General features: G+C 51.2%; 2 protein-coding genes across 2 annotated transcripts in view; both read right to left on the bottom strand.

The window, feature by feature from the left end:
* FLNC (filamin C) overlaps window positions 1–4416 on the bottom strand; it is a 32875-nt gene extending 28459 nt beyond the window's left edge. The window contains exons 1-3 of the mRNA XM_021715281.1: window positions 4403–4416; window positions 3131–3193; window positions 1388–1823 (exon numbers count right to left, since the gene is read on the bottom strand). Coding sequence (XP_021570956.1) covers window positions 1388–1823; window positions 3131–3193; window positions 4403–4416 — 513 coding nt within the window. The remainder of the gene's footprint in view (window positions 1–1387; window positions 1824–3130; window positions 3194–4402) is intronic.
* A 1213-nt stretch (window positions 4417–5629) lies between these two features.
* The window catches only part of CCDC136 (coiled-coil domain containing 136), a 29345-nt gene continuing 11868 nt past the window's right edge, over window positions 5630–23106 (bottom strand). Inside the window, exons 5-18 of the mRNA XM_008063591.1 lie at window positions 21932–22043; window positions 21173–21341; window positions 20777–20917; window positions 20288–20446; window positions 19841–20011; window positions 19256–19441; window positions 17234–17428; window positions 16509–16736; window positions 14786–15298; window positions 14177–14398; window positions 12875–13153; window positions 11885–12199; window positions 9952–10058; window positions 5630–5959 (exon numbers count right to left, since the gene is read on the bottom strand). Coding sequence (XP_008061782.1) covers window positions 9957–10058; window positions 11885–12199; window positions 12875–13153; window positions 14177–14398; window positions 14786–15298; window positions 16509–16736; window positions 17234–17428; window positions 19256–19441; window positions 19841–20011; window positions 20288–20446; window positions 20777–20917; window positions 21173–21341; window positions 21932–22043 — 2792 coding nt within the window. The 3' untranslated portion in view covers window positions 5630–5959; window positions 9952–9956. The remainder of the gene's footprint in view (window positions 5960–9951; window positions 10059–11884; window positions 12200–12874; window positions 13154–14176; window positions 14399–14785; window positions 15299–16508; window positions 16737–17233; window positions 17429–19255; window positions 19442–19840; window positions 20012–20287; window positions 20447–20776; window positions 20918–21172; window positions 21342–21931; window positions 22044–23106) is intronic.

The following is a 23106-nucleotide window of genomic DNA, read 5'->3' as shown; positions in this document are numbered from 1 at the left end:
GGGGGCAGGGGGCGCTCAGTTCCCGGTGCCGCCGACGCACTGGAAGCGGGGAGGGGGATGTGGAGGCCGACCGGTTTCCACCGGGACCGACACCCCCAGACGAAGTAGTCTGTCAGGGATGAAACAGGCTCCCTCTACACCCCGCAGGGCCTAGAGAGGTGTGGGGAAACTGAGGCCAGTGGTGAGGACTAAACCCGCTGATCTGTGTTGACAGAATTTTCTGGACTGGGTGGTGGCAGGGCTGTTGAGAGGGCCTGCGAGTCCTGGCTCCTGGCCCAGGGTACTGGCCACCTGCGGACAGGGAAGGGGAAGGGAAGTGCGTGTACTTGTGCAGAGATGGCTTGAGGAGAAGCAGGGACACTGTCCCGGCCAATTAGGGAGAAGGCTGGGGGGAGGGTGTCTCTTCATTGCTTGACTCTTACAGGTAGAAAAGCCTCCTTTGGAGCCCAAACCCAGGGACCCAGGGGAAAGTCCAAGGCACCTGCTCCTGACTCAGTGTCCCTGTCACCAGTCTATTTGGCCTCATCGCCTCAGAATGAGGCTGAGCTCAGGGAAAGGGTACCCAGTGACTCACACTGTGTGTGCCCCTACCCCCAGTCTGACTCAACCGAGGTGACGAGAGGGAGGGAGAGGCTCTGCCCCTGTGGTGCCAGGGAGCCCCCTGGGCAACATGCCCATTTGGGCCACTGGGCAGATCCTGCCAGGGAGAAGGCAGCTTGGCCAGACAGAGGCAGGGAGAGCCCAGGCCAGAGCCAGGGGGAAACGTGACTGGGGCGGGTGGACAGGGCCCGGGACAGAGTGGTCAGGGAGAACCTGAGGGAGTCAACCAGGATGCCAAGGCAGGGCTGGGCTCAAGAGGAATAGTGACAGCAGGGAAACTGAGGCACTCAAACAGACCAGCTGGCCAGAGCTGCAGAATATATTTATGTCGAAAGGAGAATATGTCTGCAGCTCTGAACTCGTGTGTGCCCACATCTCCTGTCCCCCCAGGTGTGACTGGGCATGGGGTCTGGGCTCCTGGTTCCCTGCTTTCCCACCCCTGGAGACCTAGGCAGTTGGACGGAGCTGCCTGGAGGCCATATCTGAGAAGTCTGTAGAGTCAAGGCAGGTTCTAGGGACTTTGAGGCGAATCGTTCTACCTCACTCCTCTTCTCCCCCTGGGCCTGGTGAGGAGGACCAGTGAGCATCTTTGGGGGCTCTCTCCTCAGGGACTGATGAGGCCAGCTCTCACTGTAGATCTGGGAAAGAAGCTTAGGGGTTTTGTAGGGGGCCCTGCTTATGGCGACAGGGGTCCATGAATAATTTCTTTCCCCTCCTCAACGAGATCACTTGCTCCTCAGGGAGGGAGGAGGAGGAGTAGAGAAGGAACCAGAAACAGAAAAGGGACCTGCTGTGTGCAGCTGGGGGGGCCTCTGGAGGCCCTGATAGTGACAGGCGAGGTATAAATAGCCTGGGCCCTGCGGCTCATGTTCTGTCGGCTGCCCGTGACGAGGTGCTCAGGAATTCCACTCTCCTGTTGGCAAGCCTCTCGCTCAGTCTCCAGAACTCTCGTTTCCCCAAGCCACCTCCATCCCATGGTCAGGGCCACCCATCGGGCACCAGTGCTGTCCACCCACTCAGAGGCTGAGCTCTGTTGTGGAGAGATGCCAGGGTCCTGGGGCACGTCCCTGGGTCTCACAAGGAACCGTGTGTGAGAAAAGGCAGGCTTCTGGCAGCCAAGCTGAGGTGCCAGGAGCTTGGGGTTCAGCAGGGTTGTGGCCGAAGCCCTGATGAGGAAACTGAGGCGCAGCTCTGAGAAAGGATAGATTCCTCTCTTTGAGCTGCTGGGGAGGAGAGAAGGGGCGAGTGGTGGGGAAGCTTGGAGCCGACAGCCCCTTTCCAAGCCCTGCTGGCTCACAGTCTTGTTTCGTGGGCATTCTCTGAGGTTCCCCAGTCAGCTGGGGGCCTCTGTTAGGGTGGGAGGGTTTGAAGATACTGGCGAGCAGAGAGGACTCCTGAGGGTAGTTCCTTTGCTCTCCTGCTTTGACTCACTCTTTCACTCAGGGAGAGGTCAGTGTGTGGGCGCAGGGGAGCAAGTGAATGGCCTGCAGAAGAGGGGCAGAGTGCCAAGGGACAGTTCCCATCACCCCCACCAACTGCTCCCAGAAACCTGAGCCTGTTGCTCTCCAGGATAAATCGGGGCCTGACTCAGGCCCCAGCAGCCAGTCACAGTCAGCCTGACCCAGGCTCAGGCTGGTGACTCAGCCCTCAATATAGCCCATGAGCCCAGGCCCCAGGCCCGACCAGGCAGGCCGGAACAGACCGTGCACAATGCCGGTCCTGACCCTGCCAAGGAGGGCCCCCTCCCCGAGGAGAGTCGGCGCGCTCTTCCCCAAGGCAGGCAGGGCTCACCGAGGGGCTTACAAGGGGTTTCATCAGCTGAGTATTTGGGGCGGTGCTGGCTGGGGCTGTGGGCCGTTTATAGACCCCTGAGTCACTACCCGCTGACCTCTCTCGGGAGACCAGGTTGCGGGCTCTTCACCTGGCCCTGCCTCTCCCACCAAGGCCCTGCTCATCACCACCAACACTGGCCATATTCAACTCAGGCAGGGCTGAATCCAAGTGAGCGGGTCCAGCGGGCCATGTCTGAAAAATCCTGTTTTTCTGAACCAGGGACATTTCCACAGTCACCTGTGATGATCCTGCGCTGGCCAGGCTCCCAGTAGGCACTCTGACCACTGTGTGAGACTGACTGTGACTCTGACCCAGCTGCCAGGAGTGTGGCCGAGTGGAGTGATCCATGGGCTGAATTCTAGCCCTGCCACGTGTGGCTCTTTGGGGCCTCAGTTTTCTCACCTGTAAAACGGAACTAATAATGCTCTCAGGAGGATTATTTTGTGTGTGTGCAGATGAAAGGAAACAACACAAGAGACAATTAGCCTGGTGCTTGGCATCTAACAGGTGACTGGAAAAAGTTAGTTTGCTTCCTCTGCTGGTATCTTGAGGACTGAGTGTAAGTAAAGCCCTTCCCCACAGCTCTGTCCACACCCCTGCAGTGATCACTGCCTGGACCTCCAAGCTGCTCCCCTGCAGCCTAACACTCCACCTGCCAGGATCAAAACCAGTACCTGCCATCTTCAGAGCCACTCACCCTGCCCCCATCAGCAACAGGTCCTTGACAGAAGCAGCAGGTGGTGACTGTTCTGCCTGCCGCCTGGGAAGGAGAAGCAGCCCACTGGGAGTCAGCCAGAAAGGAAGCAGGTAGAGGGGAATAGGGAGAGACAGAGGCCCCGAAGGTGTTTTGAGTCCTTGGTACAAGCTGGGCTTCGGCCTGGGTGCATACCCGCCTGTGACTTCCAAGAGACATCTCTGTCCACTTAAAATCAACCCCTCTGCCTTCTTTCAAGCTAGCTCAAGTGAATGTTTCACACTCAACAAAAAGAGGCCTCTTTAATAGACACTGGTAACAGTGCATCAGTAACAGAGGTGGCACAAAGTTTACATTGAATGAAGAGAGAGGTTCCAAAATGAACAGAAGGGCGGGTGTCCTGAGTCAGGAGCTCTGCATTCTAAGCAACAAGATGAGAAGAGCAACCCTATGGAACCTGGCCTCCATCTTGGCCATGATTCCAAGTCAAGTTGGGGAGTCTTGGTGTCTTCGTCCATCTGGACTGCTGCAACAACATACCATAGACTGGGTGGCTTATAAACAACAGGAGTTTCCTTTCCTCCGTTCTGGAGTCTGGGAAGTCCAAGATCAAGATGTCTGCGGTGAGAGCCTGCGCCCTCATGGATGGCTGTCATCTCACTGTACCTCACAAGGTAGAAGGGGTGAGGGCTCTCTCCAGGTCTCTTTTACAAGGGCACTAACCCCACTCCTGAGGCTCTGTTCTTGTAACCTAAGCACCTCCTCAGACTCCCCCTCCTGAAATCATCATCTTGGGGGTTAGGATTTTAACACTGCCGGGGACACAAATTCAAAATGGCTATAGGTAATCATCCAGTCCTTTCCATTGCATATGTTCACCACCCAACCAGTGGCTGGAGTAAAGCAGATAAGCAGCAGGGTCTCACCACACTCAAGAACAAGCGACGATTGGCACCAGCTAGGTTATGAATTTATTAGGTTACAACTCAAAACATACAATATAATTCAACTGACTAGGCCAGTGCTTCTCAAATTTCATTATGCATACGAATCACCTGGGGATTGTGTTAAAAAATGCAGATTCTGTGCCAGCAGATCTAGGTAGAAGTCTGCCTTTCTAACAAGCTTCCAGGTGACACTGCTCCTGCTGGTTCCTGGGCCACACAGAATAGCCAGGAGCTAGACCACCCCAGATCAGGACTATCTTCAAAGAGGAGTCACTTAGAAAGAACATGGGGTACTGCCCTCGGTTTGTCTAGTTGCAGCCATGCTTACAGGGAGCTCGTCATGATGTCGCACCAGCCCCAGGCCTGTTAAGATCACTCAGTTCAGCCTGTCACTTTTCTGGGTTGCATACAGTTTGAAACTCTCCTTGTTCTAAATGTCCTTACTACTCCCCCTAGGAAAGGGCTGGGATAGAAATGAATTAATTGAGTGCTTGGCAGGGCCAGCACAGTACACAATCCATACACGTTACTTTGAGTGTGTGGTTGAATGGAACAGAGTCCTTTGGCATCAGGTGGGCAGGAAGCACAAAGGATGCCAGGGAAACCACTAATCTGTCCACTACAATTTAAGAATACATGTGGGGACTTCCATCTGGAAGCATTCATGATGAGAACAGCCAGGCTCAAGAGATTCCTCAGGAATGATGGTCAACAGGGACACACACACTACCCTGGTCATCCTGCTTGTCCCCACTCTGATCCATTCTCAACCCTCTGTCCTGCTCTGCACTCCAGGAGGCTGACCTTGAAAACTGACCTCACCTTTATTCTGCACTCTTGGCTCCCTACTGGGTCCAGCCCAGGAGAGGTACCATCAGGAACCGGCGGGTGGGAGGAGAGGGAGGGAAACACGGTTTCCACTTGACATGGCTCTGGCAGGAGGTGCAGGCCCTGTGGCCACCATCACGCCTGAACCCTTGCCAGGACTCCAGCACTTGCTAACCCCTCAACCTGGGATGGGGACAGCTTTTCACTGTTGCTCGTGCCTGGTACTGATTCACTGTTCCTTGTCGGTTCTCCTAACTCTGACTTCGGTCCATAGTCTTTTCATTAACTCTCATCAGTTAAAGCTTTGAGTGTGCCACCTGCTTACCCCCTGGGCCCTGACTGGTTAAGTGACATGTCATCTCTGAGGATGAATCCCTTGAGAAGTCACAAGGACTAGGCCACGAAGGCTCACATGTGGATCTTCTTCCGGCATCCTTCTCACATGAATGGGTGTGGGCATGGAGCCCAAGGGGGGCCTTTTGTCCCACCCCCTGTTCACTGCACTTCTTCATGCTCAGCTGAGTTCCTTGCGGCAGCGTTAGAAATCACAGAGCCACCCTCTGCAACACGGCTGGCAGCACAGGGAGCCACAGGGAGCCGGCCCTGTTTCTGAGGCACCTGTCAAGCCACCTTCAGGAGCCAGGCCCTCCTGAGGCACTTGGTTAAAGGGGACCATGCTGCTCTGGTTGTGTGAGGCATTTAGCAAAGAAAAAGCCACAAAGTCTTGTGTCATTAGGTTGATATTTAATTACAAGGGACCCAGGTTCTTACACAAGGCAGGAGGTGGGAGCCAGCCGTTCCCCACAAGTCTCTCCAGCCCAGATGACTGAGGCTGAGGAGATGGGGACACATGGAGCACACAGGAGGGTTCTGGCACAGTGTGTCCTGCCCAAAGCTGAGGGTGGTGGCCACCGGGAGCTGCCCTCTCGCTGGCCCAGGCCTGCCATCACTCCATGAGGCAGAACTCTGACTCCTGCGGTCGCATGTTGGGTAACACATACAGAGCCACCGCTGCAATAGCCAAGAATACCACAGGCTTCCACAGCCCAAACATGTTCTGTGGGGACCAAAGAGAAACCATGAGTGTCCAGCCTTCCAAACTCTCCCAAAGCCACAGTCACCTGCCTACTGCCACCTGAGGGCAACTCGGGGACATGTGGCTCAGGCGCTCTTACTCCTGGGTCACAGTGCAGACAATGTGCTTAGTTCTGGTCCCACTAGACACGTGGCCCAACCCTGTATGCATCACCTCAGTGGCTGCCTGTGTTCAGGCCTCCGTTTCTCCCAATGGAATGAGACAAATACTAGTGCCTATGCATAGAAGCAAGCTTGGGTGGACTTCAAAGGTCCTCCAAATGGCTGCAGTGAGAAAGGACTGGAGGACATGGCAAGAGAGAAGAGGGCAAAGAGCAGGAGGACAGAGGGGGAAGGAGACTGAGGGGAGGTGAAGAGCTTGTACCACCACTGAGTGCAGGTCAGGAGGAAGGTCTCATGAAGCCGGGCCTTTTGCCGAGAATGATGTTAGTGCAAGACAATGCAAAGAAACCTGCCACTGGCCCTGGTCATTCAAACACCCCAATGCCAAGACTTCCAAGCACATGTGCTAGGGTGGGCTGAGGCTTCCAGACACTGCCAACCACTAGCAAACCCTGCTGATTGAGGGACAAGTGACACCATGAGAAGATATCCAAAAGCAACCTTTAGGGGATAGGAAAATTTTAGATAAGAAAATATATACCTGGAGAAAGAGTTTGTATTTTCATTACTTTTTTACTGTATTACTTGAAAGGCAGAATTTGGATTCTGAGTCATAAGCTATAATATAAGGTAACAGAAAAGTGATTTTAGGTAAAAATGGAGTATAGCCTATTAATGCTGAGAACACATTTGCTCAGACAGTAACTGATTTAAAAAGAAGATTTAAAGCCAACTATAAAAAGCAAATAAAATCTCCTGAATCTATAGAAATAGTCACACTAAGACAAACAGAAGATACGAAATGGAAAGCAAAACAATATTACAGGTGGATATACAGAGTAATTCACATATGAAGACCAAGAAGCTAGAAAAAATATTTACACACTCAGATGTTTACATCCTAATGTACACTGCTAGGAGTGTCAGTCTGATGTTCTCGAAGCGGGAGAGACTGAAATCCACAATGTGACCTGGTGCCCTTCACACCATGCAGAGTCAACCTTCCAGACTGGATGAGGACAGGGACAGTGTGGATGTCTCAGAAGGGCAAGTCTGCTTTCCTTGCAGACCCAGTTACCCAAGTGACAAGTCAAGGAAATCATAGTTTTGGACTTGAGTTGCTTGACAAGGCTTTCCATGATGCCCCTCAGATAGTATGTGGAAATGAGAGCAGGGTGACAGTACAGTTTGTTGTATGACCATTTATTAAGTGGCCAATGGACTAACGACTCTCTAGAGGCTTGGTCCTTACTTGTCATTTGGATGAAGCTATGGAAGGTGAGCTTGTCACTCTTGAGGATGATGTAAAGCTGGTAGAAGAAATGAATTTATAAAAATTTTTTTAAAAAAAGAGATGGGGTTTCGCTATGTTGTCCAGGCTAGTCTCAAACTCCTGGGCTCAAGCAATACTCCTAAAATGGTGGGATTACAGGAGTGAGCCACCGTGCTCAGAAATTTTTTTTTTTTTTTTGAGTTGGAGTCTCACTCTGTCGCCCAGACTGGAGTGCAGTGGCCGCTCCCGGCCACCGCAGCCTCAACCTGCTGGGCTCCAGCGATCCTTCCGCCTCAGCCTTCCAAGTAGCTGGAACTACAGGCGCGCGCTACCATGCCTGGCTAATTTTTTTGATTTATGTAGAGATGAGGTCTTGCCAAGTTGCCCAGGCGGGTCTCAAACCTGCGGGCTCAGGCAATCTACTCACCTCGGCCTCCCAAAGTGCTGGGATTACAGGCTGAGCTACCAAGCCCGGCCAGCATTTTTTTTTTAGAAGTGAATATTTTTAAACGACAGGGTCAAGATTTAAAAAAACAACAGCACACAAAACTTTACAGGTAAGAACAATGGACTATATCTAATGGGGGAAGGATGAAAAAAATCTCCCGTTGGCAAAAATCAAATGCAGGTACGGAGTGGGGAGAGGACACTTAGTGGACACAGTATGCAAAAGGGTTTATAAACAGTAGTTGAAATAAGTTAATGCTTTAGTTACCAAAAGAGTTCATGTGATCTGCCTAAACAGGAGTATGGTGTCTTCTAAATACTTGGGATCAATCAAGGAAAACTGCTCAAATAAAGATCAATGACAAGGGGAAACAAGATTGGAAGTTTACCTGTTGCTGATATTAAGACCTTAACATTGATTCTGTTTCCTGGCTGTATTACTTAACCTCTATGATTTAATCATATATAAAATCATAACAGGAGCTTCCTCATAGGGCTGTTGTAAGGATTCGTTAATATATATTAAGTGACACTAGCATGTACTTGGTAAGCATATGCTCTTATTGATATTTTATAATTTATAAATTACTTTCATATATATTAACTCATCTGATCCTCACAAAAACCCTGTGAGGAGGGCAGAAGTTTATGTCCTTTAAGTTCAGATTACACATTTTGCTCACTGGGTTGATGCCTGGAAGCAGAGATGGACTCAACCAAGTTCTTCTGCCTGCTCACCAGCCACGTTTTCTATTGTATCATGCTGCCTCAGTTCCTGGGTGGGAGCTGCTTTCTGGGACCTCTCCAGATCTCTGGGAATAACAGGCTCCCCCAGGCAGGCCCTTCACCAGCATCCCTCCCTCTCACTCTGATATGACCTGGCTATGACTGAATACTTTGGATCTCATTCATAGGGATTCAAGACCTCTGGAGTGCACAGGGGACAGGTACAGGGAGCAGCCCCTGTCACTAAAGCAGGTAAAGACCATCCATGGGGAGCAACTGGAATGCCTGAAATAAAGAAGAAAAAAGAAGGGCTGAAAAGGGAAAAAAGGGAGGAGGGGAAGGACAGAAAAGGAAATGGTGAGAAGCACCCCCCACAAATGCTGCGGCTGCCACTGTGTGCACTGAGCCTGTTATACTCCACCTTCAGCACGTGAGAAGAGGGTGGGGAAGAGGGGTGGCAGGGAGAACATGGGAAGGAGCCGAAACAGGACAAGAGAGATTTTATTACAGGTTCCAGAGGCAGATGGAACCCTAGGGTTCTGCCTCCTGAATTCTGTATCCTGCTATTAGGCTGGATTACGTGGGCGAGGCCAACTGGAAGGTGCCTGGAATCCACCAGTCCTGAATTCACGAGAATACATATCTCTGGCTAGTAGAAACCTTCCATCAATACCATATTCTCTCCAGAAAGCCTAGCTTGGGAATTCAATTTCAATGGCATCTGGCCCCAAAAGAGATAAACAGAGAACCAATAAAATGTTTACTGGTATCTTTTTCTGAGACCAGAAGTCTCAAATCGGAGGACTTTTCAGCAGAAAAGTGCTTAATACATTAAGAGTTCAGTTCCATTCTCATCAATGAAGGACCAATTTAGGCTGCCCTCATGGAAATGCCCCTGGGAGGATCACAGAGATCACAGCTCTTCAGACCTCTCCCACCCATAATAATTCCTTATTTTGCCATCCTAGTAACAACAGCAGTGAGAGCTTGGCTCTGGGGTTACACAAAGACAAAGAGAGCCCAGACCAGCCTTGCAGACAAACATCAGCTCATCAGAAGTGGTCAATCTTACCATCACACAGAGGATGAGGGGGGAAAAAGTAGTCAGAGGCAGCTTTGACAGCTGCAGCAGTGCTGGGCTTATCCAAGTTTTTCCCAGCAAGGAAAGAAACTCAAACCATGTCTCTAGTGAGCATTCCAACTCCCTCTGCACGAAGAAGACATGCTCAGAGATGTTACAGACTTTGTGATAGCCAAGGAAAAGCCAGGACTAAAACTCAGACCTGAGCATCACCTCACATAAAATGGCAAAGGCAAGACTTAAGCAGCTGAGAGAAAAGGGAGAGAGAGGCCAGGGCAACCTGCACCCTCCCCCTATCCCTCAGGAGAGGAAGCAATACCAGTACCTGCATTAGGACGACGTCTCAGCCCACCAGCACCAGAGCAAAGCCGAGATGACCACCAGGCCTACAAGAGGCAAAGAGAAGATAGGGGGATCGGGGGTAGGGGATGGCTGCAACACATCAAATGAGAAAGAAGCAAGGAGACAGACAGGAGATGTGAGACAGAAACACATGAATCCAACAGATAATGAAGATGAGAAAACAAGGGGAAAAGAGAAAGGAATCGAGAGGTTAAAAAACAGGTAAGCCAGAGCAGTAGCATTTCTTTTCTGCTGCCGGGGCCTTGGTTCTCTCCACTGGCAGCCTGCAGGAATTGCAGAACTCAACACGTTAAGCAGCAGCTAGGTCCAAATCAGCTGGGGAGTCCCATGCTCTGTCTTGTCATGTACCTCTCGTCTCTTGCCAAGCAGGAGTTTTCTGCACCTAGACCTTTCCTGTGAAGCTCCTGAGAGTAGCGGCTTCCTTAGAGGAGTAGGGTGGATACTTTTCCTGATCATTCTAGGAAGAGCCAATCTTCTGCCAGGCCACCTGGGCTTTTGTTAATCCCCTTGTTCTGGTCTGCTTCCCATCAAGTTTCTTAATATTTTGGGCACTGGTCCCTAAAATCCCCTAGGAGTCTAATGCTATATGTGAAAAAAAAAAAAGGACTTTAAAAAGCTACTAATGGAGAAGGGCTAGTTCTTTGATTGTAAGAATCATCCAGAAAGAAACTGAATTTGCAGGTAGTAACAAACACTCCTGTAGAGCTGCCTGCAAAAGATGCAAGACTCATCAGGACAAGGGCTATCTCCAAACATAGATACAAAGAACGTACTTGACTTTGAAGAGAAAAACTAGGTCTAGCTTTAGAAATGTGGCACCCAAGCTAAAGATGTTCAAGAGGCTCTGAAACATCATATGATAGAATATGACGAAATCAAGGACAGGGAACACTGGGGAAGGAGCTGCAGTGGCTCCTACTTAGACATCTAAGTAATGGTCTCCTGACACAAGGTTAATAGAGAACTGCATGCTGGATCCTTAGCCAGTGCTGCAGATCAAACTGCCAGAAATTCCAGACATCCTTAGAGTTGACTGGGTAAACTCACCACAAGAGACTTATTTTCTTTCCCTGTGTTTAGAGGGACAGAAGGAACCTGTACTGTAACCTGAGGACTTACTCAGGAAATGCTCAAACTCTTTAGAGAATCAGAGCTCCCAGTGGAGCCCAGGGCAGGAATTTAGTTGGTACATACTTGTGCAGATATACCAGCTATTAAAATCCAGAACGACTTCTGTCCAGCTGGTAATGTCCCCAGCATATCTCCACCCTAACCTCTCAAAGATCCAGCAACTAAAGGGTTAAGGCTGGGGTTGGTCTCCTTGAACTAGCCATCGCCTCCCACTGTACAGACTGAAAAATTTTCCTATCACTCCTGATCACCCCAGCCCCAACCCTCATGTCCTGTGATATACAGAACCTAGTGCGTGATACGAGCCTACGAAGAAATTACCCTCTTCCCATACTCCTAGTAGCAACAATAGAAGTTAAACCTGACAGAGCACCATAGGAAAACCGGACTGAGTATCCCAGGTTAATGGCAATACCCTGAAAGAGTGTCCTTCACGCAGTGCCATAAGGAAGATAAAGGGCTACTACATAAATGCAAGGAGACAGGACTCCAAAGATGCCACTTTGTCCCCAGAAGAGGTGACCATTGTGAGATGGCTACAACAAGTTGGGCTGGGCTCATTTCAGAAAGACCGCTCTCTCATGCCCTCGCTCTCTCATGCCCTCGCTCTCTCATGCCCTCTCCGATCCCACCTCCGGAGGACCAGACCTCAGGGCTTGCTGGCCTCTCCTCCCAGAGACCATCCTTGGCAGGGTCACCTGGACACCAGGGCACCTGAGCCCAGGAACCCACCTCTTGCTGCTCCAGCCTTTGGCTGTGGTTACCTTTGTGCTCTCAGAAAGTCTGAGGAAGTTGTTTTCTTCAGCGGCTGCAGGGGGAGAGTCATTATCCTCCTCCTCTTCGCTGCCTTCTTCCTTATCCTCTAGGTCTTTGTGCTCCTCCTCTTCTGCCTCCTGACTCTCTGTGGACTTCACTTCCCCAGGGTCTGGTGGCTCAGAAGCTAGCTCACCCCAGGATGCCTCCTTTGTTTCCTCTTCCATTTTCTCCTCTTTTTCCTCCTCCGTCTCCTCTTTCTTTTCCTTTGCTAGCTCATCTAATTCTTTCAGGCTGGCCTTATAGTACAGCACCACCTCCAGACTCTGTGGGTGGGGGAGAGCGGAATGGGGCTGCTGTCACCTGTGAAGACTCCCACCCTCATTACAATGCTGTGCTCTCCCCAGAAGCCTCTTACTTCCAGCACGCCACAGCGCGAGGCTGTAGCACTACGTTCTTGGACTGCGAGCCAACTTCCCTGGGCACGTGGGGAGAGCAGGCACACCTCGCCTCTCAGGACCAGGACATCTACTTGGACATGAAGGCATTTGAGGTGGCCACTAGAGCTACAGATCCTTGGGCTCTGAGCCTCAGCTGCTGCTTCCACCCCTTAGGAGGGCTCCTCTTTTACCTAATCCTTTCAATTATCAGTGCGTGAATTCCTCTCTCTTCATCTATTTGATCCTTCTCTTGGGTACATAACCCAGGAAAAGCAAGGGCCCCAGAAAATGAGGCTGGGCGAATTGAAGCATCATCCAGCCTAGGAATTATGGTTCTCTGGGGCTGTACTTCACGACATGAGTTGTCCATTTCCCACTTTTTCCACAGCTTCACAGGAAGAAGAGCGCCAGCCTTCCACTAAGACAAAACTACGTGGACACTTTAGAAATCCCAGAAGCCTCCCTACAGATCCCTCACCTGGAAGTGGCGGTGGAGATGAGGTTTCTTCCCAGGATCTCCTCCACCTTTCTGCTTATCTGGCTCCTAAGACTACCACTCACCTTTTTGATCTCCAAGTTGCTGTTAGAACTATCTGTGCACAGCTCGGTCACCTTTTTAACTTTGGCCCCATTGGCGTTCTTGTTTGTGTTCTTATTGCCATTCTTGCCCTGGGCTTCTCTGGCCACGGAGGGCCTCTTCTTGAGCTGGCAGAGCTCTTCCTGGCAGCACTGCAGCTGCCCCTCCAGCTGCTCCTGCACAGCCAGAAGCCGGCCCTGCTCGTCCATGCTGGCCTGGTACTGCAGCTGCAGCTCCCGCAGCTTGGACTGCAGTTCTTTGATCTGTTGGTGGTGGAGGGCCAGTCACCCAGAGCTGGGCCCACATGCCAGCCCAAGCCCTTGCTTGGGGGGTCACTGCCTCAGAAACTTCCCTGCTAATGCCCATGGGAAGTAGAAAATAGACAACACTGAACTGTGGAAAATGAGCCTCTTAGTTTTACAAATAGCTTCTCCCCAACTTGAGGCACCTAAAGATTTATAGCCAAAAGGATTTGAAAATGATGATTTAAAGTTACATTTTTACTGTGACTTGTCCGGGGAATAACTACCGGGCTGCTAGCACTTCAGAACCTTAAGTCATTTATTGTAGAATTTTTGGCATGGGAACTCCTCAGTCACCCCACCCATTTCTCCCATAGGTGCCATGACTTAAGGAACTGCAGTGTACATGTCCGAGTGTACTGAGTTCCCGTACCTCCTCCTGGAAGCAGAGGCAAGTTGCCTCCCTCAGCTGATGGCAGCACATCATTACCCGCTCCGCAGGTGCCAACACTAGCCCACCTAGGCCCGTGCCCACTGCCCTTTGAATCTCTCCCACGTGCACACACAGTGACCTCACAACCCCACTGGACTATGAACTCCTGGCCAGAGACAAGGCCTTCAGCCTCACTCCTAGGGGATGTAGAGCATTCTTCTTGGCATCATGAGAAATCCAAAAGAAGGGGACAAGGCCCTGTCCTTGACGTGCCATGGGAGACAAGACAAAGCAATGTCACAAAAAGTGATGAAAGAAGACTGGCAGTGAAAGAAATATGACTCCACAGACGTGTTCCAGGGTACAAAAGAGAACAGAAACAGAAAAGGGAAAAAGAAAAACGATTCGATGATAAGAGTCTTGATGAACAGTAAATCCCAGCACTGTGGGCACCTGGGCAATGCCCATCGGTGATGAGCATACTGTTCAGCCTCTTGGGGTTCACAGTCTCCCTGCTCTGTCTCTCTCTCTTTAGCCTCTCTGAAATGGCCATGACTTCCTCTGGTTCTAGAGACTCCCGGAGGAAACCCTGCCTCCCTGATGGCAGTTACCTCATTCTTGTCGCTCTGAGAGGCCACGGGCATCTCGAGGCCTTCCATGCACTCCCTGAAGGCCTTTTCACAGGCATCCAGCTCTTCCTTCAGCTCATTCTGCTTGTCCAGGGCCCTCTTCATCTGCTCCTGCAGTCGGTCATGCTCCTTCAGGCTTATCGTGTACATGGCCTGCACTGCCTGCAGCTTGGCCAACACCTCTGCAACCTTTTCCTCAACATGCTGTGGGGGTGGGGAGCAATGATGGCACCCTGAGAAGTGCCTGACCTCCACCCTGCTCTCTGTGCCAGGCCCTTCCCTGGATACTGAACAATGGCCACACAGACCTGGAGTTGCCCAGGGGATACCGCATTTCTCCCCATGAAGAGCACCATGACGGTGTTGACAAAGAGTCCTGAATCCTAGGCCTCCATCCAGATGGGGCCATCTCCATATGAGGGGCTGAGTGGGAGCCAGGGCTGTTGTGGACAGGGACCTCATTTACTTCCAGTAGTTCCCCAGGTGGGCACTGACCCTGTTCCCACCTCACTTCATGTGCCCTTCCCCTGGTGACGCATCTCTTAAAGAGACAAGAGCCCGTCTTCCCCTGCCTGTCCTGGCCACTGTTACCTCCAAGTCTTCCAGCTCCACAGGCTCGTCATCAGCACAGCTGCTGACATAACTCTTGTGACAGGTATCAGAGCTGCTGGTGTTGCTGTAACTCTTCTTGTAGGTGACACTGCTGCTGCTGCTGCTGCGGTAACTCTTCTCGTAGGCCTCGCTGGCACTGGTGCTGCTGCCATAGCTCTTGAGAAAGCTCTCATTGCTGGCCTGGGTGCTGGTGTAACTCCTGAGATAGCTCTCGCTATCATCAGTGGAGCTATTGCAACTCTTGCGACCGTTCTCACTGCTGGGCGCCGTATCAGCAGAGCTGTCCTTGCAGGACGTGAGGCTCATCCTTGTGGAAGGGGACTGTACCTGGAGCAGCTGCATTTCCTCCAGGCAGAGCTGTAGGTCTGCCTGCAGCCTCTTGTGCTCCTCCAGGAGCCGCCCCTGCTCCTGCTGCAGGAGCTCTTGCTCCACTTGGCTGGTGTTGTACAGCTCCTGCAGAGCCTGCATGTGCTTGATGAACAGCTTGGACTTCTGGGGGCAGGGGTGGGAGATGGTCGTTATTCTCAGCCCACAGTCCTTCCAGCTGCACCTCCCCTGGTGCAGACATCCGAGAGCAGACCCTGGTGAACTGCACTCCCACACTTCAGCCTCGCTAAGCCTATGTCTCTGACCTGGCCTATAGGTAACTGGTACGTGTCAGTTTCTTGCTTGTTTGGGAAAATCTCCCCAGGGTAGATACTCCATGTTTTCTGGGCTCTCATTTCTGGTTTCTGCACTCTGGCATATCACTCTTTCCTTGGAGCAGTGCTGAGTGGATTTCCTGAATACCCTGGCTCCCTAACTCACCCTCATCTGTCAGGTGTACATACCATTCTGACCTGTAGGCCCAGTCCCTCCCCCTACCTCAATTCTAAAATTAACCCCAGCCTTGAATGTGGTCATTTCCTTGGAAGAATTCTTTCCTTGGAAGACATGAACTTGGAGCCGAGGTCTCACTGCTCTTCCCTGTGTCACCTGCCCCAGAGTGTGGCCTCTGGGCCTTGCTTCTGGGTTGCTGATGCCCAGGATGAGATCAGTGAGGGAAACATTTTACACCTGGTTCCCAGCACTGTGTGGTCAGGCTTCCATCCTGGACATCTGATGCCCCTGGAAGATGATCCAGTCTCACAGTGTGGATTTCTGCTCTTCCCTGGTTGTCCTTGTTTAGACTAAGATCTGAATGAACAGAACATAAATGGAAACTGTTCTTTCTGGTCATGCTAAGACCTCAGACCAAATTCTTCCCCTAGCCCTGAAGTGACTTGTGTGGCAATCTCTACCTGTGTCACTCTCGTCTGTGCCACTGTCGTCTGCATGTGTCACCTCTCTGCTGGTGCTTGAAAGGCGTGGATTTCTGGCTAACCCCTGATCTGTCACTGCCACCAATGTTCCAGTGACAATAGTATAGTCAGTACTAAGAACCCCATGTGCTAGCAATTCTCCCTTGGAAATGAATGGGCCCAGATTGGCCTCATCCAGACACCAAAAGGTTCTAGACTTTGGCAACTGAGAAACGTACACATTTAGAGTCAGTCCAAAAGAACCCAAACAAACACTGGCTTGACTATACATCTTGAAAATGGTATATGGTGAAGGACAGAGCCAGCCTTATCCTTACTCCCAACAGGCCTCTTCCTAACTCTGACCCTTCTGGAGCACCCCTTTCCCTGTGATACCATCTCCCTACCTCTCCTGTGGTTACCTTGTTTCGATCACATTTTGAGGATTTAGCCGATTTAGAATCCTCGGGATTCTCCAATACTTCCTGGAAATGAGACTCTTTGAAACATCGCAGTTCTTCAAACACCTCTAATTGTTCTTTTAATACACGCTCTTGGTTCTGTATCTGTGTCTTCTGTTCCTCCTGCCTGCCCTGGTAGAGCAGCTGCAATTCACACAGGTCTTGTAACTTTGTAAGCAGCTCCTGACTCTGAGTGGATCAGAAGGAAGGAGGCAAAGGAGTGTGGCGGTTGCGGCAAGACCTATGCCTCCCTCCATGCCTCCTCCCTGGTGGGCTCAATTCCCTGACTAATCTCTGGGTTGGCTTTGCACAGCCTAGCTGGGGACGGGAGAGAGTCTTTCTATGGAGATTTGCTAATTGAGTAGTAATGAACGCTTATGTTTGGATGTATTTTGTAGTTTACAAGGCGCTTTTAGGTACATTTTCTCCAGCTGGACTATCTAAATAGAAAATGCCACACAGACTCCAGAATAGAAGATATGAAGCCCTCATGAGGACCCTAATTGGCTCTACTGGGCTTTTGGGTTTGGGGAGACTGGTGAGAAAGTAAGGAGTAGCCAGCTTGGAAAAGAAAGAGTTACATTCTACCTTTTCTTCTTCCCAAGTAGAGTCACATGGGAGGCTTCTCAGAGCAGCCTCCCAACAGAGGCCGGTGCTGCCCTGGCTGGTTCTCCTGGCTGGGTTACCTTCAGGAAGAGGCCACCCTTGGGCAGCGGGAATGTGAGCCTATGCAGCTCTTCTTGCAGCTGGCCCTGCTCCTCCTGCATCCTCCTCTGGTCCTCCAGGAGCTCACACTGCTCCATCTGCAGCTGCCCCACCTCCTTCTGGCTGGCCTTGTACTTCTCCTGCAACTCTGTCAGTTTGGACAGCAGTGTCTCACACTGTGAACGGGCGGGGTGTGAAGGGGGTCACTCCGTGAGATTGGTGAGCAGAGCACATCTGCGCTCTCCTGCCTCTTGCAACTCACCGGGTCTCTCTCCCTACACAGTCACCTGGGCCCCTACAGACCAGGCCTAGGTGCTGAATGGGGAACCCCAGCAGGCTGCTCTTCAAAGCAGGCTGCTCTGGCCTGTTGGGGGCCGTGCCTCAACTCTTCTGCCTTTCCCTTGTGGGGCAGATCGGGAGGCAGCCTAGCAATACCCCTCTCTGTCCACTTCCCACCGTCCTTTACTCTGACCCATTCCTTGGGGTAGATACCATCTTCCTGCCCTGCTGGGAACTCTAGCTCCTGGTACTCCCATTAACCCCAGTTGTTTTTGGACCTAACTTATTATGCTCCTTACCAATAAGGACTTTATTTTACCCTAATTTTCCCCATTTTTGTTTTTCTAATCATCTCCCCCCCCCCCTTTTTTTTTTTTGAGTTGAAGTCTCACTCTCCTGCCCAGGCTGGAGCGCAGTGACACACTCATGGCCATCGCAGCCTTGATCTGCTGGGCTCAGATGATCCTACAGCTTCAGCCTTCCAAGTAGCTGGAACTACAGGCACATGCTACCACACCTGGCTAATTTTTTGATTTATTATAGAGACGAGGTTTGCCAAGTTGCCCAGGCTGGTCTTGAACCCCTGGGCTCAGGCAATCCTCTCGCCTCTGCCTCCCAAAGCTGGGATTACAGGCGTGAGCCACCACACCCGGTTGTCTCTTAAAATCTTTAGAAAAGAATGAGCTATTGCTGAATTAGGTTGAGAAGACAAAATCATCCCATGATTCCAAAACCCCAAATCTTCTAACATCAGAAAAAGCTCAATGTTGCTCTGTACGTAGAGAAAAAGATGGCTCCGTATCCAGCACTCCTCTCCTGGCCCACTGGGAGAGGAGGCAGTGAGCCCCACTTGAGTGGGAGTGGAGGAAGGGGAAAGCGGGAGCCTGGGCACAGAAGGGCGAGTACACTGTTCAGGTGGCCCAGATGACCCTTCCAGCCCCCTGTCTCCTGAGGCCTTTCCCTCGGGACACAGGCTGCTATTGACTGTGGTGGGAACGACTGAATATTCTGGCAAAATGTGACCAATGCCACCATCTTTTGTGACCTGGTGCCTTTTCTCTATCATACTTCAACACCTTCCCACTTCCTATCAGTAACCAGGGCTGAAAGTGCTAATAACAGTTTGTAATGTATACACTATAGAAACGGGAAAAAATGAATCAGGCCTTATTTGTCACTACCAGGATTTATTACTAAAAGGAAGTGAGATAAGAGTAGTATTCTCTTCAGTTTAAAGAGGGTGCAATTCAAGCTTCAAAAATGGAACTACTTCAAAGTCACAGGCTAAGTCCTGGAAGAGCCTAGGTCCCTCTACAACCCAATTAGTGCTCTAGGCACAAGACCACAGCCCCCTTTAGAAGAGCATATGCAGTCTGTCTCAGAAAACCAGTCCCTCTCTCAAGTTCTAACAATGAGAGGTGCGTTCTCCATGAATGACTAGATATTGCTACAGTGCTGACACCAATGTATAAATGCCTATACACATGGAATCAGACTTCAGGGTTCAGACTGGGATCCTACTGTCCGGATCCTACTTAGCTGTGGCTCTGGCTCAAAGTCATGGCCAGGACAAACTGTGGTAAAGTGGCGGCATGTGGCTCTAGGCCTTTGCTTCTTGCCTAGGAAGCCCATCAAGCCCTCGGCCAGTGACTTCACCTTCTGCCTCTGTACCTCCTCTCTCGGGAAAGTGCCCAGGAGCTCTCACCTCTCTGAATTACAGTTACCTTATTAGCACACTCCCCCTTGTCCTCAGGAATGGGCTGGGTTGTTTTGAGCTGTTTCAGCTCCAGCTGGTAGAGCAGGAAATCCTGCTGGAGCTGGTCATACATGTGCTTCTGTTGCTCTAGCTCATTCTTGCTGGCCTGGTACAGTCGCTTCATCTCCTGGAGCTGGGAGTGAATCTCTGTGTTCTGGTAGGGGAGGCAGGCCTGGCTGTCAGCCGGTGCCCTGCTGCTGCACTCTCCCCAGGCTGGGACTAAGGGATCCATCTTCCCTTGCCCTTCCCAGCCCCAGTGTCATCCCAGCCAGGAATTCCAAGATAGACCTATTCCTAATGGGCTCACACACACCTTCTGGGGCTTCCTTTTTGGGGGAGGGGAAGGAGCTTCCTTTTAATAGGCTGCTGCTCTTATTTAAAATCAAAGGAGTCCCTTGTGACTCTAAAAGCACCACTCTACTAAGTTCCCCTTTAGTCCTTCACCACTGGCCCCTTCAAAGAACACCTACCACTCCCACTCCTCCTCTACCCTCATTCTCACAAAAGATTCTGCCTGGCCACACTTTCCTCACCTCAAGCAAGCTCCTTTTACCTTCTCATTGCTCTCCTGGAAGGAGGCCACCATGTCCCTGAGGCGCTGCAGCTCTGCCTCATGGCACCGCAGCTTCTGCTGCAGCTGGTGCTGTAATTCCAGCAGCTTCTCCTTCTCGCATGTAATGTTCTGGTACTGGAACTGCAGTTTCTGCAGCCGGCACAGTAACTCCTAAGGCGGAGGGGGCTTTGGGCAGTGCCTCTGGGCTCCTCAACCCCTGGTTCCTCTGCCCAAGTCACTCTCAGTTGCCAGCAGTCTGCGAGTTCCTTCTCCCTGCCCCTCACTTCCTTTCCTGGTGCCTTCTCATCCAGTAAAGAGCTTGAGGGGCTGGTGTTCTCTACCCAGTGGTGCTGCCTCCATAGCAATCGCTATTCTGATTCGCCCTCCCCAAACCTCAGACAGATGTGCTCAGCTCCTAAGCTACCCCTCACCTCTAGTTGCTGTTACCTTCTCACTCTGGCTTTCTAGGACTGGGGACTTCATGACTTTGAGCTGCTGGAGCTCGGACTGAAGCTGAAGCTGCATCTTTAGGAGCTCGGTCTGCTCATCCTGGCTAGTGTCATACTTTTTCTGCAGGGTGCAGAGTTTAGTCTTCAGCTCCTCATTCTGTGGTGGGGAGGGCGTGAGTAGAACAGTTACTCTCAGGAAACAGCAGACCCTCTACAGACCACTGGTTTCTTTTCAGACACAGACATCTTAAGAAGCTGCCACAGGTCTATAGTTGGCTTCTTCTGTGACACAGACACTCAGTAATGACCACGGTTTCTAGAATGCAATGCTATATGACTTCCACAACAGGTTTCCAGTAGCCTGGCCTTGGTTGTAGGGCAAGGGTCAGTTGAGCACAGCCCAGCTGTCTGTGCTCACCCCTGCTGAGGCAGTGCCTCTGCGAGGCCCTTCTGCCCTCCCCAGATGCCTCCCCCAGCAGTCGTTTACCTGGATGACACTGTGGGAGGTCTGAAACCGGAGCACCTCATTCTGGGCACACTTGAGCTCCCTCTGCAGCCGTCTCTGCTCCTCCTCTCCGACCTGGCGATGATGCTGTAGCTCTTGCAACTCACAACACAACTTCTTACACTGTGTGGGAGATAGAACAGGGAAGCTGATTTACTGCAGGTACCACATGCGCTTCCTGAACAGGCTGAGGGAAGGCTGGCATTGCTGGGATTGGATATTTACATCAGGCAAGCAAGCAAGCCTCCGAGCACTGTCTCATGCCACAGTGCCTGCCTCCTCTGTCCACTCTATCCTAAGGAGATGCTTCTACCACAGGTCAGGGGAAGGAGCAAGGCAGACATGAAGGGTCCAGCCACCCCACCCTCTGCGCCCTACCTTGTTCTGCATGTCATACATCTGCTCCTCAGCTCCCAGCAGCTGCTGTCGCAACAACTGCATTTCAGGATCAGGCTCTAGGAAATCCATCTCTGACGTCTGAGACTCTGTCGATATCATACTCCTTAGTGTGTAGGACTCCAGCCATCTCTCTGTTGCTCTTCGTGTCCTGTAATCCAGAAGCCCAGAGCCCTGCTGGGAGGGAACTCTGCCCAGTATCACCAACCAAGTGAGGTTGGTCCAGATGCCTCCATTTTAGACCAAAGATAGTAAGGGGTCTTTATTGCAATTCACCTCTCCAATAAACACACCTAGAAGATTACAGAAGAAGTCTCCAGGATCTTATTCTGCAAAGGAATATTTGGCTCCGGGAGACTCTAAGAGTGCCACTCCAGTTGGTTTGGAGGCTGGGCCTGGTGTCAAGCCAGCTCTCCTCTGGAAGCACGTGCCATTAGACTGCATCAAGACTGTGCGGGCAACTAAAGAATCTCTTTTGGTCTACTCTATGGCAGAGCAAGCCAGACCCCAGTGCCTAGAACGGAAGAAAACTGTACTTTCGAGCCCATTCACTCAAGGCCTGAGACACCAGTGTTAGATCCCTCTGCCTGCCTCCAGGAGTCTCTGGACCCTCAGGGACACCATGGGGAGGACTGGCTCCTCTAGGAGCAGAGGGCCGCTACATCTGTCCTCAGGGAAGAGCCCTGCAAGGTAAGAGTCCTGCAGAGCCCGCGACCTCTCGCTCTCCAGAGAGTGCTGTACCTCTCGCTCTCCAGATCTGCAAGCTGCCCTGTGAGGCTGCTGTTGCTCTCCTGCAAGGCCTGGTACTCCTCGGTCAGGAAATGGTAGCGTTCCCGCAGCTGCTGCAGTTCCTCTGCAGAGGAAAAGCAGAGAAAGGTGAGACCCTCAGGAGAAAGGCACTGATGACCAGTCCCAGGCTTCCTGTCTGGAACCTGAGAAAAGGCTGAATAGCATCTCTTTACCTGAAGACAGAAAAGAGATACCACATGTAGAGGTCTAGAAGACAGGGCCCAGAAAATTCCACAGTGCAATGCGTCTTTATCCTCTTTCAGACAGCTGCCTTTCTCTTCTTCTGCCCAGAAGATATGCCCTGTGTGCTCATCTTCAAAGCCTCAACTGAAGCAGAGTCCTGAGCTCTTAGGTGCTTTGAGGGTTTCATTAAGTTTTTGTTTTGTTGTATTTAAAGTTTCCACTTAACTGCTTATGATTACATTCCTATTATGCTTTTAGTAAAAAATATGAGTGATGTGAATTGTCAAATGTCACACTGCCAGTTCATGCCTTTCAGAGACAACATAGGCACTCCAAGTTTCCTTTTACTTCCTTTATCACCACACTGAATACACTGGTGGATGTGGTCAAGAGTTCCTTCTAATGGTCTTTTAACTGCTTACAGAAAAGCCCATCCTGACCAGGGACGCACATCACGCTCAGGCATCAGAAGAGGTTTGAGCTGGGCTCGGTGGCTCAGCCTGTAATCCCGCGCCTTTGGGAGGCTGAGGTGAGTGGATTGCCTGAGCCTGCAGGTTCAAGACCCGCCTGGGCAGGCAAGACCTCATCTCTACAATAAAATAAAAAAATTAGCTGGGCGTGGTAGCATGCGCCTGTAATTCCGGCTACTCGGAAGGCTGAGGCGGAAGGATCACCGGAGCCCAGCAGGTCGAGGCTGCGGTGGCCGGGACGGCCACTGCACTCCAGTCTGGGCGACAGAGTGAGACTCCAACTCAAAAAAAAAAAAAGAAGAGGTTTGGCTGAAATGCCCAGCATTTGTCCCTGAGTATCAGTCACCAATACTTTTTAATGCTGTGATGATACAAACACCTATAATCTGTTTTGTTTCCTCATAATTTTTTTGAGTTGGAGTCTCACTGTCGCCCAGACTGGAGTGCAGTGGCCACTCCTGGCCACCACAGCCT

Source organism: Carlito syrichta, unplaced genomic scaffold (genome assembly GCF_000164805.1).
Source record: "Carlito syrichta isolate Samal-C Ts95f unplaced genomic scaffold, Tarsius_syrichta-2.0.1 Scaffold306949, whole genome shotgun sequence".
In the NCBI taxonomy this organism is placed as follows: Eukaryota; Metazoa; Chordata; class Mammalia; order Primates; family Tarsiidae; genus Carlito; species Carlito syrichta.
This window is presented reverse-complemented; position numbering and strand designations above follow the sequence as displayed.